The sequence below is a fragment of the Lampetra planeri genome, chromosome 15, assembly GCF_965212315.1.
Source record: "Lampetra planeri chromosome 15, kcLamPlan1.2.h2, whole genome shotgun sequence".
Classification (NCBI taxonomy): domain Eukaryota; kingdom Metazoa; phylum Chordata; class Hyperoartia; order Petromyzontiformes; family Petromyzontidae; genus Lampetra; species Lampetra planeri.
The window spans coordinates 9364525-9379261 of NC_136121.1; the positions used below are offsets into that span (position 1 = coordinate 9364525).

The 14737-nt window shown below is 45.1% G+C and overlaps 1 protein-coding gene across 1 annotated transcript in view; it reads right to left on the reverse strand.

Moving 5' to 3' along the window:
- Positions 1 to 1517: 1517 nt before the first annotated feature.
- The window catches only part of PDE2A (phosphodiesterase 2A), a 199608-nt gene continuing 186388 nt past the window's right edge, over positions 1518 to 14737 (reverse strand). The window contains exons 24-30 of the mRNA XM_078601020.1: positions 14678 to 14725; positions 14477 to 14551; positions 10865 to 10964; positions 9564 to 9676; positions 9387 to 9425; positions 9149 to 9255; positions 1518 to 6294 (exon numbers count right to left, since the gene is read on the reverse strand). Coding sequence (XP_078457146.1) covers positions 5895 to 6294; positions 9149 to 9255; positions 9387 to 9425; positions 9564 to 9676; positions 10865 to 10964; positions 14477 to 14551; positions 14678 to 14725 — 882 coding nt within the window. The 3' untranslated portion in view covers positions 1518 to 5894. The remainder of the gene's footprint in view (positions 6295 to 9148; positions 9256 to 9386; positions 9426 to 9563; positions 9677 to 10864; positions 10965 to 14476; positions 14552 to 14677; positions 14726 to 14737) is intronic.

The window sequence follows — 14737 nt, forward strand, 5'->3', positions numbered from 1 at the left end:
TCACAGCCAGATTTGCTGCATCAAGTGAGGCAAGGATTCAAGATGCAAGCCCTTAAATACAAGTTGGGGGGGGGGGGGGGAGACTTGTGTTGCCTCCGAAACGTCGTGATTTTATTGTTTTTATTTTTTATTAATTTTAATTTCATTTTTTACCTACGTGACTTTACCGAAAGAACTAAGCGTATGAATCCTTGCAGTCACGAAAGCTTCAAATCTAGAAATGATACGAAATGCCTCACGAACACCGCGTTGACTTCGAGGCATGGGCAGTTGATCTCGAGTGATGCAGCTTTAGTTGCTAGGGAAGGGGGCGGTGTGGGGTTGTGAGGGTTCATGAGTGGGTGGAGGGGGGGGCATGAGGACCAGTGATCGTGATGGGGGCGGGGGGGGGCTTTCATATATATAAGATTGAGAACCACTGCCCGCGTTTGGTTCAGGATCACAGATGCTGAGCCAAGGCCCAGCGGCCTGTCACGCACGGCGGCCACCCGCTGGTAGCACCGTAACCATCTCTCCATGAATGCGCCCAATCTCTTCAGATCTCCGTGGCGAAGCAGGGTAAAACTCTGGTTAGTACCTCGATGGGAAACTGTCAGGTGTTGTCGGCTTGGGTTGTGATGTGGCCAGAATATTGCAGCGCAACAATGGATTTTCTGAAATGTTCTGTGCAGAGCTGAGTGTTTGCTGCCTTGTGTATGCATGGATGTTCTCTGGTTTTCCTCTTCCTTTTGGCAACTTTCAATGATTTTTTTTTAAATATATGCTCTGTTTCAACTTAACATCGGAGTAACTATGCCAACGGGCCGAGGTTGGCTAGAGACTACAAACCAGGGCTTAATTTCTCACCAAATATTTTCCGAGCCACTGGTAGACTGGAATAGGCGCGAATCCCATTGGCCACAGCCCTTAGCGAGAGGTTTACTGGATGAGGTTTGCTGGGTGTGGAAATATGTTTTTCCCAGTCGCTGACCCCGACAGACCCAGCTGACCTTAAGCCCTGCTACAAACAATAAATCGGGGACCAAACAACACGGCACGTGAGCTAAACGTGCATTGCTGTCAAAGATATTTACTGGGTGGGAGCAAAGTCAATGTGGACAATACGGCCATGAGCACGCCCGCCTCAATCAGCCCAAAGACTTTTAAGCGCTTCATCTATTAATTGCCAGAATATCGCCGTAAAATTTCATCTACAGAGAGCTCGCACCCTTGACAGTTCGACAAGCGGCATAAATCAACGCTGGCTTTAAAAAAAAAAATGTTTATGCCAATCTCCGGGCCGCTGCTACGAGGCCAAGAGCTGCGATCCCCAAGCCGGAGCGGAGATTATCACGATCGATCGTGTCGCTGGCAGCGAGGAAGGGAGAATAAATGCGACCCGTGGAATAGGTTAAGGTTTGCAAAAAGAACATTGAACGCAGCGAGCGCTGTTATTCATAAGGAATGCTGCGGCGCGCAAAGGAGGACCGACACAGAGTGAGAAAAAGAGCCAAAAGGATTTTCAACAAAATCCGGTGTAAGGCCCCACACTTTAATACAGTATTTAGTTATGTACAGATCCATCACCATAACTTAACGAGCAGGTGCAAACGTAGCTTGTTTTTTCCCTCCCCGTACATATAGAGAAATAATTCAAACCGAGTAAAAAATATATAACGCAAAGCATCAAGAACAAGCATACCAATCACCAAAAATTATATATATAGATACTCCCAGCAAGTTGTGTCAAACACTGTAGGAATTTTAACTCTTAAACAATAGTCCAAAAAAAGGAAAACTATCAATTAAAAGCGTGTAATCCTACAAACAGAAGGTATACATCTGCTTTGATTTATGTACACTATTTAAATATTCTGTACATATCACGACCGTAGCCATCGGTGAAATAATGAAGTCTCACCTTCTGTTAAGAGAGCGACAGAGCGCGCACGAAATATGAAGAGCAGAATTCGTTCCACCCCTCGTGTTACGGATCTCAATCGACAGGCTTACATAATGCGACACTGCAATGCACGCCCGATGGCACGAGCAGTGGCGAGAGAAACGAAATAGGCATCGTTCTGGCTCCACTTCCGTCGTCTCTGCTGCTGCTGCTGCTGTTGACTGCACATTTAAAGACTTACCCGGGGCGCCAGAGAAAACGCCATCAGCCAGATGGGAATATATATATACATATGCGTGCAAGCTGAAATTTGTGATAATATATGCACATGTGTGTATTTAGGCAGGAACCCCAAGCTTGCGTTTCATGTCAAGGCATCTTTGTCATCATTGTCATCAAGATGTCATCATCTTGACATGCAAAGCATGCTGGGAGTCCCTATCGTGTTTTTGTTGTTGTTGCTATCTCAACACCTTTTTCTGTTATTGTCGCTCGCGTTGCCACCAAACCTCGACGGGCTGACTCGGGCCGACGACGCAACTCTCCGGATTATTGCAGATTTTTTTTTACGTACGATGCCAAAAAAAATTGTCATCTATCCGGGGGAATTCTTCAACCAAACATTCTAATCACGTACAGCAGCAGTGCCACAGCGCGCACAGTGAGGAAGGCAGGAACAACACGAGTGGGGGAGGCATCACGTCGCACTCTCCATTTCAGATGCGCAATATGGAAGCTGTGCCGAGTCTGGCCACGTGATGAAAATTCATTTATCTCAAAGTTTTAGTTTTTTTTTTTGCCAAGGGCACGCAGTTGTCACGTCAGCAGCAAAAGTCGTTGCTTTTCGATGGAGTTTTGTGAATTGTATGAAATTGCGTTGCGGGTTTTTGTCAGTACAGGCCATCTTCTTCAACCTGTTACGAAGGGAATTCCAACATCAATATTTTTTGTTAAAACAGACACTCTGGTCAATATTGGCACATTTAAAACAAATACGTTTTAGTCGCATTAGCCTTATAGCCACATTAACATCGCGTTGACGTTAATGTTATTGTTGTGGTGCACGGCGGATCTCCCCTGCAAACTAGCTGGATAAATGGATAAACGGGACTTACTGCGTGACAAAATAAACATCGATTGATCGATTGATAGCCTGCTGGCCTTTTCGATCCAATATTATCCAGCAGCATTTTTGATAAAATACGCCAAATTTGACCTGGCTTTGACCTTCTGGTTACTCATCAGCAGAGTTCGACTTGTAAAATGTATTCTGCCGAACAACATTAGCTCAGAAATCCAATGGTCTGACGGACCAAAAGGTATTTGTTTTGTGTTGAGAGGCAAGCAGATGTTTGTTTATTTAACGCATTACGTCATAATTCTCCACAACAGCACGCAGTACATTTGTATGGGTTATTATTATTCGTTTTACAAATTTGTATTCTCAAGCTAAAACCAGATCGTCGGGCAATCAATCATAATTGCAACATACTTACTCTGAGCATATTTCTTCCGTACAGAGACGTTAAGAGGAAAGCTTTGGGCTCAAGGTAGAAAGGGAACAAGCACAAATACAAATGTTGCTGCATGGTACAAAGCCTCTGGATGCAATAACTGTCAGATGCTTGTCAATGTCTCAGGTTAAGGTAGATTTTTTTCCACCAACTCATTTCCTTTTCAATTGCTGCTGCAGAAATGTCACATCGCGCTTGACATTGCTAACGCCTATTCTGCCAAACACCGCTGCCAATTCTTACATTCTGAAAGCAAAATTAAATCCCATAAACAAGAGTTTAATGTCCATGAAGGTAAAGGAAACATCAAAGGTAAAGCAGCAGTCATCTACACAGAACTCGAGTTTTGGAAAAAAAATACGAAATAAAGCACTGCGTCTTCCACATGGCCACGTGAAATGTACTTTTAAAATATTTAGCCCATATTTATATACAGCTCTAAGCACGTGTCGGATCGCATCTGCGTTACAGAATCGCAAGATCACGCCCAACGATTCCGAAACTCAGAATTTAAAAACGTGATGTAAAAGCAGCGCAATACGAGTCAATTTCGTATTTTATTTATTTCAGTGGATAAATGCCTGCAGTGGCACTTTGTGAACACGTTGAGGAAACCTCCCTCACCAAAGACCCCTCTATCATCCGAGGACCCGTCCCTATTCAAGGAGACCCTCCCTCACCGAGGCCCCCCCGTCCCCACCGAGGAATTCAGAATCAGAATATTTATGTATATACTGGAGGAATCCGATGGGTTATAAACGAGTTTGTTCACAGATGTCCAGTACATCACCCCCTCACCAAAGGCAACTAGCTCACCAACTCTCCTCCCTCAACAAAGACCCCCTTCCTGACCAGGTTAATCCACTTTAGGCTTCAACGGATTGAATTAAAACATTAACGTTCAGCAAAAAACAATGCTACATGAAGAGAATTGAACAGCTCAAAAGTCAACCCTTAATGGGAAGTCTGGTTTTTCGTTTTAAATGATCAAAATGTAATTTAATGTCAATAATTGCAAATTCAGAATTTCTTCAGAGCTTTACCATCCACGTTGAATTTGAAGTATACACATTGTTGTTGTATAGTAAATGTAATGTATATACAAAGCTCACCCGCGTGAACATACAGAGTGTAGGGGCGAGTGCTGTTCGCAAGTGCCTATCAAGGTACTTGTATTAGGCATGGTGCATATGTGGGTGGTGTGGTCAGAGGTATGGCCCGCTGCTCATGTCTCCCCAGTGTTGATGTTCACGCATGGTACAAGATACGCACTTAAGGCCCGTGCCCAGGGATTGGTTGAGACACCACTCGCCACCGATGTCAGTCATGGCTAAGAGTCCCTGAACGCGGCTCGTGTGGGGCGCGAATCACATTGCCGCAGCTTCCCAAAGTCTTTAAAGTGTACAGGTTCACCCTCCCTCTATGCGGGTTCGGTTTGTGCGATTTCGTACTGCATATGCGGCGAACCTATTTCTATCCAAAATTCGCGACTACTCTGGCTGTTTGAATTCCATCCATCATATCCTGCTATGCGGTGCGGATGTGGGACAACGTTGTGTGTGTACTGTGTGTGTACTATGTGTACTGTGCGCGCTACTCGGCAGGGAGCCGTTTCCTCGTAGGGTCTCGCTTTGTGCTGTCCTTTTGTTGGAACGCATCTTCGACTACCGCGTACAGCGAGGGAAACCTGTATACGGGGGAGATGTAATATTGGTCGGTCCTGTCACAATAATTTACACAAATACACACCGCACCCACACACACACGTATTTACACGCGTATCTTTCTGATTGTGATTCAATCTCATTAACACTTTCACTAATTCCATGACGTGTTTTGAGAGATGCCTACTGTGTTATTGGATGTCGTCCCTAGGTGCCACTCAACTGACAAATTATCACATTGCATAGGTAGTGTTTTTCGTGTTTTTTATATTTTTTTATATTTTAAATGAGAATTGTTTTCCCAAAAATCTTTGTTTAAAAATGTTCTAAGACATGTACGCGAATACATGTAAGCATTATATCAGCACAAAAGACAAATCCCAAATTCTAGCTCACAATATTTTGTTTTGAGTAGCGACGTGTGTGCAATTTATAAAATGAATAAAAATATGTGCATCGTTCACAAAATGTGTCCTTTTCAAACGTGTTTTATCCCCCCCACACACACACACACTCGATAAAATCTATATAAAGGCATGGCAAGAAAAGCACTGGGATATTCACGACCGTGACCAAACAACAATGACAACAAGCATGAAAGACGTTTCACCTTTCCAGCAGTGAGAACAAAATGTGGTGGGGCAGGGTGGGTGGGGGGGAGAAACCGGGCTATATTTTTTCGTGAATTAATATAGTAATATATTATATCTTTGTAATTTGTCCTTTTTATATTTCCTTATATTTTTACATGTAAAAAAAAAAATCACCCACACAGAACAATGTCTCTCTTTTGCTGTTGCTGCTGTTGTAACACTTGCTTCTTGTTTCTTCCGTTCAACTTTCTCTGCCCGTCTGGTGGTGGTGATGCGGGGGCACCTCGACCCTGGCGGCCCCGGCCCTCGTGCCATTGACGCTGCCCGGCGGTCCGCCATGAGGCCCGTGCACCGCCCCCCCATCCCCCCGCTCCTCCTCCTCCTCCGTCGCAGTCGCCGCCACCGCCGCCGCCACGCCGTTGTGGCTCCGCTTTGGCACGGGGCTGCTCGACGCCTGCTCGCCGGCGTCCTCGGCGCCGCTGTCGAAGATGCCCTCGAGGTCCTCGTCGAGGAAGTCCAGCGAGTTGTCGCTGGGCAGCCCGCGGATCGTGAACTTGTGCGACACGCGCATCCAGTGCTCCTTGTTGGCGGCCACTCGCTCGTACAGCTCGGCGGCGCCCGGCAGCATGTCCTTGAGCAGCCTGCAAAACCGCGACACACACCACAAGACAAAAACAAAGATCCCCCGTGTAGCCTTAACAGACTGTTCGGGCAAGTGCTGTTAGTGAGCACCTGTAAAGGACGACACGGCGCACGAGGGGGTGGGTGGCCAACACCACGCCCGGCCGCTTTTGTCTCCCTAGTGGCGATGTTTACACATCGCACCAGGTACTCGTTTGAGGCTGAGTCGACCTAGAGGAGACCCAGAACCAGTTGAGATAATCGTCACTGTGTGTTGGCCGTGAGCGGGAATCGAACCCGGGTCGCCAGGTTCGTAGCGTAGTGCGCTAACCGCTACATTACCGCACACACACCACACACACCACACCACACACACCACACCACACATACCACACCACACACACCACACCACGCGGTCGGCTCCTCTTTCAACGTCTGTGGAAACGTCGACGCTCGGGGAGACAAAGGCGGCCGGGCGTGGTGCTGGCCCACCACACCTCCTCGTGCGCCGTGTCGGCCTTCGTAGGAGCTCGCTAACAGCACCTGCCCCAACAGTCTGTTGAGGCTGTACGGGAGATCGTTGTACTGTGCGTTGAACTTCTTTCGCGCCGTACGTAGCCAACCATACTAAATCTTAAGCGCGGGGGAAGGAAAACAAACTAAACATACAACAAAAATCAGTTCTAAATGGTGGCGAGTTCGCGTTGTAAATGAGTACCGGATATACCCCAGGGAAATCGACCTCTGGGCTGCTTCTGCGATCAAACACCCCGGTGGTCCTGGTGCGGCTACGATTCCAGAATTCAGGCTGCCAAGTGAAGTGACACATGGAGGGACCCCCCCTGGGGGCGTGGTAGTAGTCACCGCCGCTGCTGGGGTTGGGGCATGATGGATGGTGCGTTTGGTGAAAAATGAAAAAAAAAATTGAGCAAGCGAGCCGCGGTGCATTGAGAGGTTTGCGTGAGCGTCGTTTGCACGCAGGGCACTTGCAACTTGAGAACAATAGAATGGGATAGATATCATTACGGAAAAGTGGCTTCATTAATCAAGCGGGGCTATTGTTGTGGCGTGTCCCGTGGCACGTTAATTGTGTGACGCCGAGACCCACGGGGAGCGTGAAAGCTTCAAAAAAGCAACATCTGTCAAGAAGGCGGTAAACAACACACATCACGTTTCGCCAATTTGCCCTGGGCACATCAGCTTTCCCACGCAAAGATACCCGCGTTAACAAATTCAGTTATTTTCCACCGATAACTTAAAAAAATTAAATGTTGGTCATTTGGTATTTATCTAATTTTCTCCGACTCACACAACTTACCATGTGGAATCACTTTTTTGTTTCCATCGTTGGGAAATAACGACGAAATTGAAACCTTCACACGGTAACCCCACAATTTGTCCCATCACCCTTGCTCTCCACTCCTCCACGCGCTCTCCCATCACCATTACTCTACAGTCCCTTTCATCTGCCCTTACCAGCTGTAGTTCTGAACCACTCCCAGAAGATGGTGTGAATTCTTCACCGCACCAACAGCACTGTACAATCTTCGTTGGTCTCTCATTCAAACTTGAGCATCAAAAGATTTCAAACGTGCTTGGTATCAGTCCACTTATCTTTAACCTGCATCCAGCCGGTGAAATGTTGTTTTCCTTGGGGAGGCTTTCATGCAGATAATGGCCGATGATGAAGACTATGATACGTCTATGAAATTACAATTATATTCTGTGGAGCGTTTTCTTTTTAGTGATCCCTGCTCTTTTTAAATCCTTTATATTAAGTTCGCTTGCTTGCTTACGACCGTGCAAATCTTTCGGTCGTTTTTTAACCCACTTCCCGTGATCCAATCGAGCTGACATTTTCCACACAAACTCGTTGTGCGTGACAATTAATGCTCGTGAAAATTTTTTTCCCAAAATTTTACACTTTTTAGGACAAAAATATTATATTAATTACCAATTGCTTAATGGTGAAATGCAATCATCTGACCCATAGGTGGCAGCCATCTCAAGCCAGAGGACGAGAGGACTCTAGCCGCCACGCATTTAAAGGATTTATAGTGAAAAACGTTGTTTTTACGGGTTATACTTGTTTTGTATTGCTCTACGCTTATTTACACCAATTGTAATCTGATTGTCTCGTTGGCACCTGGACAACAATCGAATCACAGTCGTTTTCCTCTATCAACCCCGCACAACAAGCATAGCCACAGGCGATGTTAATTTACAGAGACCCACGCGTGACACCATATTCCCTTCATCTTCCAATGCTCTGCCGTGCCTCTGGGTGTGGGCAACAGGCAGGAACAATTACGCGTTTGGAGTAAATCGGAGCAGATGCCTGACAAACCTTACTAATTGGCTGTGTCAGGTGTTGGCGGGTTTAACGACATTTTAACATATTTACGCAATCTAACCCCAAAAACAAAACCTCGATTGTGGATGATAACACTGGTCAACACACTTTTTCTGGCATAAGGTATTCCAACGGTTTTAATGTAATTTTGGGGTGCTGATTCCAAATCTGGCATCAGTTTTTGTCTTGAGATATCAAATATTGCATAAAAAAAGAAGAAAAATATTAAATAAATGTGGATATCTACATAAAATGATATTATAAACACACTATCCTAAAAATACAGCACCATATTTTAACACTAAAGCAGTCACCGACTCGCAACAACTTGCAATCATAAGTGACAGAGTTAATGTAGGGTTAAATCAATGAAAATGGGGTTTGCCGATAGCATGAAAATGATTTGATGGAGCAAATCTGAGATCAGATTTGGAATCAGCACCCTGAAATTAGTCTGAAACAGCTGCAAAAGTCCAGGCCAGAAAAAAATGTTTTTTTTTGTTGACCGGTGTAATACGTACTTAAAGAGAGGCATGGCGATGTGCTCCATGAAGCTGATCTGAAGCTCGGGGATGTAGGCCTTCTCCCTGTCCATCATCTCGCTCGGCCGATTGCCCATGGCTTTCTCCTGCCACGGGTGGGGGGGGGAGGGATGGGGCACCAGACAAACGGTCAATCAATTCGACCCAACGTCCGAGCACACATTACGCAATTGATTCACTCGCAAAGAGAACGTGATCGATGCGTCGTGTAACCCACCAGATCTCCTTGTGAGAAAAACTCCTTGTAAATCAACTCCTAAAAAAGACAAAAATAAGACACGCGCACACACGACGTCATCACGAGTGAGGGAACGGCGCACGGTGGCTATCGAAAAGTTCACGGGAATTGTGCAGGTGTGCGTCTTTGACGTGTTCATTGGCGGGGAGGTCTCACAGCGATTTTCCTCGTGGTCTTCCAGCCTTTGGTTTGGTCGGAAAGGTCGCACGAGGTCATGAGCAGGCACAGCAGCAAGCTGTGCTGGTGACCGTTGTCCGGATTGTACCCGGCTGTGGACACAGAAAACATCGACGTGAATGCGTCGTAAAGGAACGTGCATGTTAAGCAAAGTCTCCGTGCTGCGCATAGCTGTGAGCGTGATTATCTGTTAATCGGCTACACATCAAAATTCGAAGAAAGTAAACCTCGCAAAAAGCACTCCCCGTTGGGATTAAATAAAGCAATCATTACTCCCGATTGTGAAACTACTGCAGACTGAATGTGAAAACAAAGCAACTTTTGTGATAGCTTTGCGATACAGGAATGGCGCGAATACCCAACACACTAAATTATTATATCGATGCGCGTTTGCTACAATACACAACGATATTTTGAGGCCAAAAATCGATGTGCCAGGAGGATATGTGGCCAACTGTCTGCACTGGCTAAAGGCTCAGTGGGCCCTGGTATATGGGTCACGTCAGAGTTTTGTGGGTCCCTGGAGATCTAGGTCCCTTCGCTGGGGTTGTGCCTAAAACAATCAGCAATCCACTGCGTCTCTGAGTTACAACTCCGCAGAAGTTGCCACGTGAAAATTGTAGGTCATGGCTGCCACATGAGCCCGCAGTGGCACCAGATTGTTGACGTTTGAAAAATATCCTTCATGCTGGTATTGCGCAACAGCTTGTAAAACAAAACAAACATCAATTACCCATGACCCCACTGAATGTGCACTTACGGTTAAAGTTTAATGCGAAATGTTCATGCATGGGATTGGCCAAACATAAGTAAAGAGCATTGAGCACTCTGTGAAACGGTCCTGGTGAATTACTGGAGCATATTGTTATTGTCGTCAAACAATAAAATAATGTACAGCCGTCTGTCAACTCGCTGCTAGATGAAGGCCTCACTGTGCTGTTGACTTTGGGGATTATTTGACCGTACTCCAAAAATGCTGATCAGTTGCTGGTCCTTACCATTAAAATCGTTACAATTATTTGTTCATTCCAAATTTAAATAGACTTCGTAATGTTAAAAACCACCCATACAAATACAATGCGATATGATTAATCGTCTTTGGTAAGTTCTACTGCATATAATTACGGTTGCATATGAAGACACTGTTGGATGGCAATGCCAGATTAGTATCTCTGTGGCCGCATTAAACTGCTGAATTTTACTTGGAATCCAAGCATCGATGCTCGATATGGAACATCTGCGAAACAAAAAAAAGGTGCAATGCTCTCCCGTCACGATACCATCGGCTATTTTCCTCAGGTCCTTGAAGATGCGGAGGTGGTGAGCGAGGTCTGTAGCCAAGATGATGTCCCTCATAAGGTCCAGCATCCTCTGGTACTCCTGTGTGTTAGGGTCAAAGGGCAAAGGTGCAGAGGCCATAGGGCGATGTGAATACAGAGTGGCATGCATTTGTAAGGACGTTTTGCCCAATCGGGTGAAACATTTTTTGTTGGAAAAATGAGCTATTTTAATGGCGTTTTTATTTGTACACAAAATAGGTTAAAATATGATAGATAATACAAAAACAAACCCACAAAAGTCAGCGGAAAACTTTCTCAAAAGGTCACATTGCAACACATTCTGAATACAGTATTGCAATTACACATATTGCATTGCTCCATTGCTTTTAAAACCGATGACAAATGTATATCACTTGAGTTTACGAGAATGAATTTTAATCAGATAATAAATACATTCCACACTCTTCCATAATAAAAGTGTGAGCTTATTGCCTCGGCTGCAATCAAAACTTTCAGGTTGTACATTTTAATAACTTGAACTTAAGTGGATCATATATAAATAAAAACCACAACAATGGAACGTAGCAATATATAAATCTATCTAACTAGTTTTTTTTATTATGCCAGATCGTGAGAGGTTATATCTGTGAATTATCACTCAAACTTTTTTTTTTCACCTAGAGCATTTCACTTTATCTCTGATCTTTTAATCTCAAACGCATTTCCAGAACACGTACAAAACGACCAAATCATTATTTCTGATGAAAAAAAAAACATTCTCCAGCATCAGCCAATAATTTCAAAGAGCAGATCGTGTAGGAATTGACAGGATTTAAAAGCGTGGACCTTGGTGACTGGCCTTTTGACTTGAAAAGTTATCCTAGGTGAGACACGGTGGTCACGGGGCCTATCAGTGTGGATTTCATCTAAGATTGGACCAATGATTGCTGGAGGCGCTACGGGTGCACAGGCACACAGTTGATCACGTCCTATTCGCATTGGCAGAGAGAGGAGAGGCTATGAATCAATACGCCATATCCAGCATTATATTCCTAGAGCTGTGCCGGTAGATACTACACATATAAGAGGGTTATATTTATTGGAACAAATGTTCAAACACTCACATTAACTTTAATGCACGCATGAGTTCTTTTTAAAAATTAATTTAGGATGCATTTTTTATTCATCAATTAATCTTTGTCTCAATTCATTCAGGGTTCTTGATCGAGTTTTGTTGTTACTCCACAGGAAGAAGAAAAATCTGTATTAATAATGATCCATAAAATATTAACTTAAAGAATACTCGATTAAAATGTTTTAATGCCAGTGTTAAAATAAATTAAATAAACCGATGTGTTTTGACTTTTGGGCCACCCTATGTATATAAATACTATGGGCAGATAACATGTCATCTAGTGAACGGCCACAAAGCATGCTGAAAAATCCACATTGAGATTTAAGTAATTAATATATTATTCAATAGCACCATCCTTTTGGGAAATTACCATTTTTTAAGTGAGAATAATTGTTGCCCCAAATCTAATATTCCACCTATATACATTTTTTTCTAAGTTTACAATCGCTTAACTATATTTTTTGTGAATCAACAACAGGATACATTTAATTGCAGACATTTTTGTTATTTTTGTCTTTTTTTCTAATTTCATTATGATTGTGCTGCAATGTCATGATGAGAGGAAGAATCCATTATCATGTCTGTCAGATCAGCGCAACGCTCTCCGTTAGGGCAACTGAACACAGAACCAGATGTATTATGGAACGACTTCTGAAACCCCGTCAAGTGACTTTGGTCTACACGTTGGAGGGTGGCACTGTAGCCTTGCTGCAGAGAGCATTGATCATCGTATAACATTAAAAAATAAAAAATTACGTCTCAGAACTGGAATCTATCCAACCTTAGTGCAGAACCATATTTAAAGTGAAAGCGTTTTTTGTTGTTGTTGTGTGTGCACATTTATTGGTGATCAGGCTGGGGCCCATCACCTCAATGCATTTAAGGAACCTGGTTTAGTCACAGACGGTTGCCTGGATATGAACCCATGATCTCAGCGGTGCCAGCTCAGCCCTCTGACTTCTGAGCCACCAGGCCACGTTCTCCCCCCCACCCCCCCCCCCCGTACCATCACCGTAGCTTTAATTCGCAACGTTCAACTGACACGCGCAAGCAACATTTTCCACAGACGCGTTCAAAAAGAGGGCTGCTGCGAAACGTGTCCGCATCGTTAGCATGCCGTGACATTAACTCATAGAAGCAGCTTTAGTAACGAGAGCACTTTGAGGGAGGTGAGGACGGGGTGGTGAGGGGGAGTGTGCAAAACGTGAATAAATAATCCATTGCTGTTGATTCTAGCCGACAATTTGGACGGAGCGAGGCATTAAAAAAAAAAAAATTGTCCGACTGCATTAGGCCGAGCGACGGGCGCGAGAATTAAAGCTCGCGGGGGGCGCGCTGCCAAACCCCAGAGCACGCGCGTCGGCCGTGAGGTCGTCGCCGAGTGAACGTGCGCAGCTGCCTCGAAGCCTCGCCACTGGACGGGTCATCGCGCTGTGAAGCGACGCTCTTACTGCAGCCTGGGCGCAGTTTCTACGACCGCACAGGAAAAATACGACGAAAACGTTTCTGGCCGACGCTGCAACGTTGCGTGCATGAAGGGAAGAATTAATTAATTAAAGAAACGTAACAAAATATTTCATGGCTGACGTTAGCCATGAGTGCGAATCGACTTTGAGTTGCTGCGTTCATAGCACAGTGCGCTAATCACTACAAACGCCTTTCCCGCACATATCGCCCGAATAGCTTGCAGAGACTGTCGGGGCAAAGGCTGGTTGGCGAGTGCCTATTAAAGTCGGAGCGCCTATTAAGGTCGCTGCACCACATGGTTTTTTTTCCACACTGCGCCAGGCGCAATTTTTTTTTTAAGATTTAAGTCAACCGAGTGGAGGCCCCAGATCCAGGTTCAGATATTCACTGCTGATGTTGGCCATGGCCCGAAATCGAACCCAGGTTCACAATACGCCAAACGAATGCACCACTGCTCCGCCCAAAATTGTGAATGTACAAAAGATAAAGATCTCCCCATATAGCCTTCACAGACTGTTGGGGCAAGTGCTGTTAGCGAGCACCTATGAAGGCCGGCACTGTGGCACACGAGGGGGTGGGTGGCCAGCACCAAGCCTGACCGCATTTGCCTTCCCAGTGGCGATATTTACACACCACACCAGGTACTCATTTGAGGCTGAGTCGACCTAGGGGAGGCCCATGACCGGTTCAGATAATCGTCACTGGTGTAGGCCATAGCAAAGATGCTAACGCACACAAAACACAACGATTCTTGTACTTGCTCATGCCCGTGACATTTTATCAAAGAGCCGTGCAGGTGAGAGTTGTACACTTGGCAACAATCATTGCACAGACCGCTGGCTTATTGACTCACAGCCCCGATGTTTGGGTGTCTTATGTGCATGCTGATTGTTGCCGTGCCCCTGTGAATGTGTGTGTGTGTGTTTGTTTGTGTCGGGGCATCAAAAGCGGAGCCGAGTGATAGGCGTGCAGCTGGGGGAAACGGTAAAGTGCAGCGTAATAATTCTCACCTTTCTGGAAAGATTCTCAAGTATATTGCATCCAGCCGAGTTGATAATGGCGATAGCCTGAGCGAAATGATGCCTCTGCGATAAATTGCACACAATAGGACAAAGGGGTGTGTCAGACGCATCACCGTCAGGGTAATAAAACCCAGCAGCATTGCGACGCGTGAGAAAATAATATTTTCGCGACACAAAATTGCTCCGTACCTCCATCACGGAGCCTTCGGAGCTGTACAAAGCAGCAAGGACTGATTTCTGCAAAGAGAA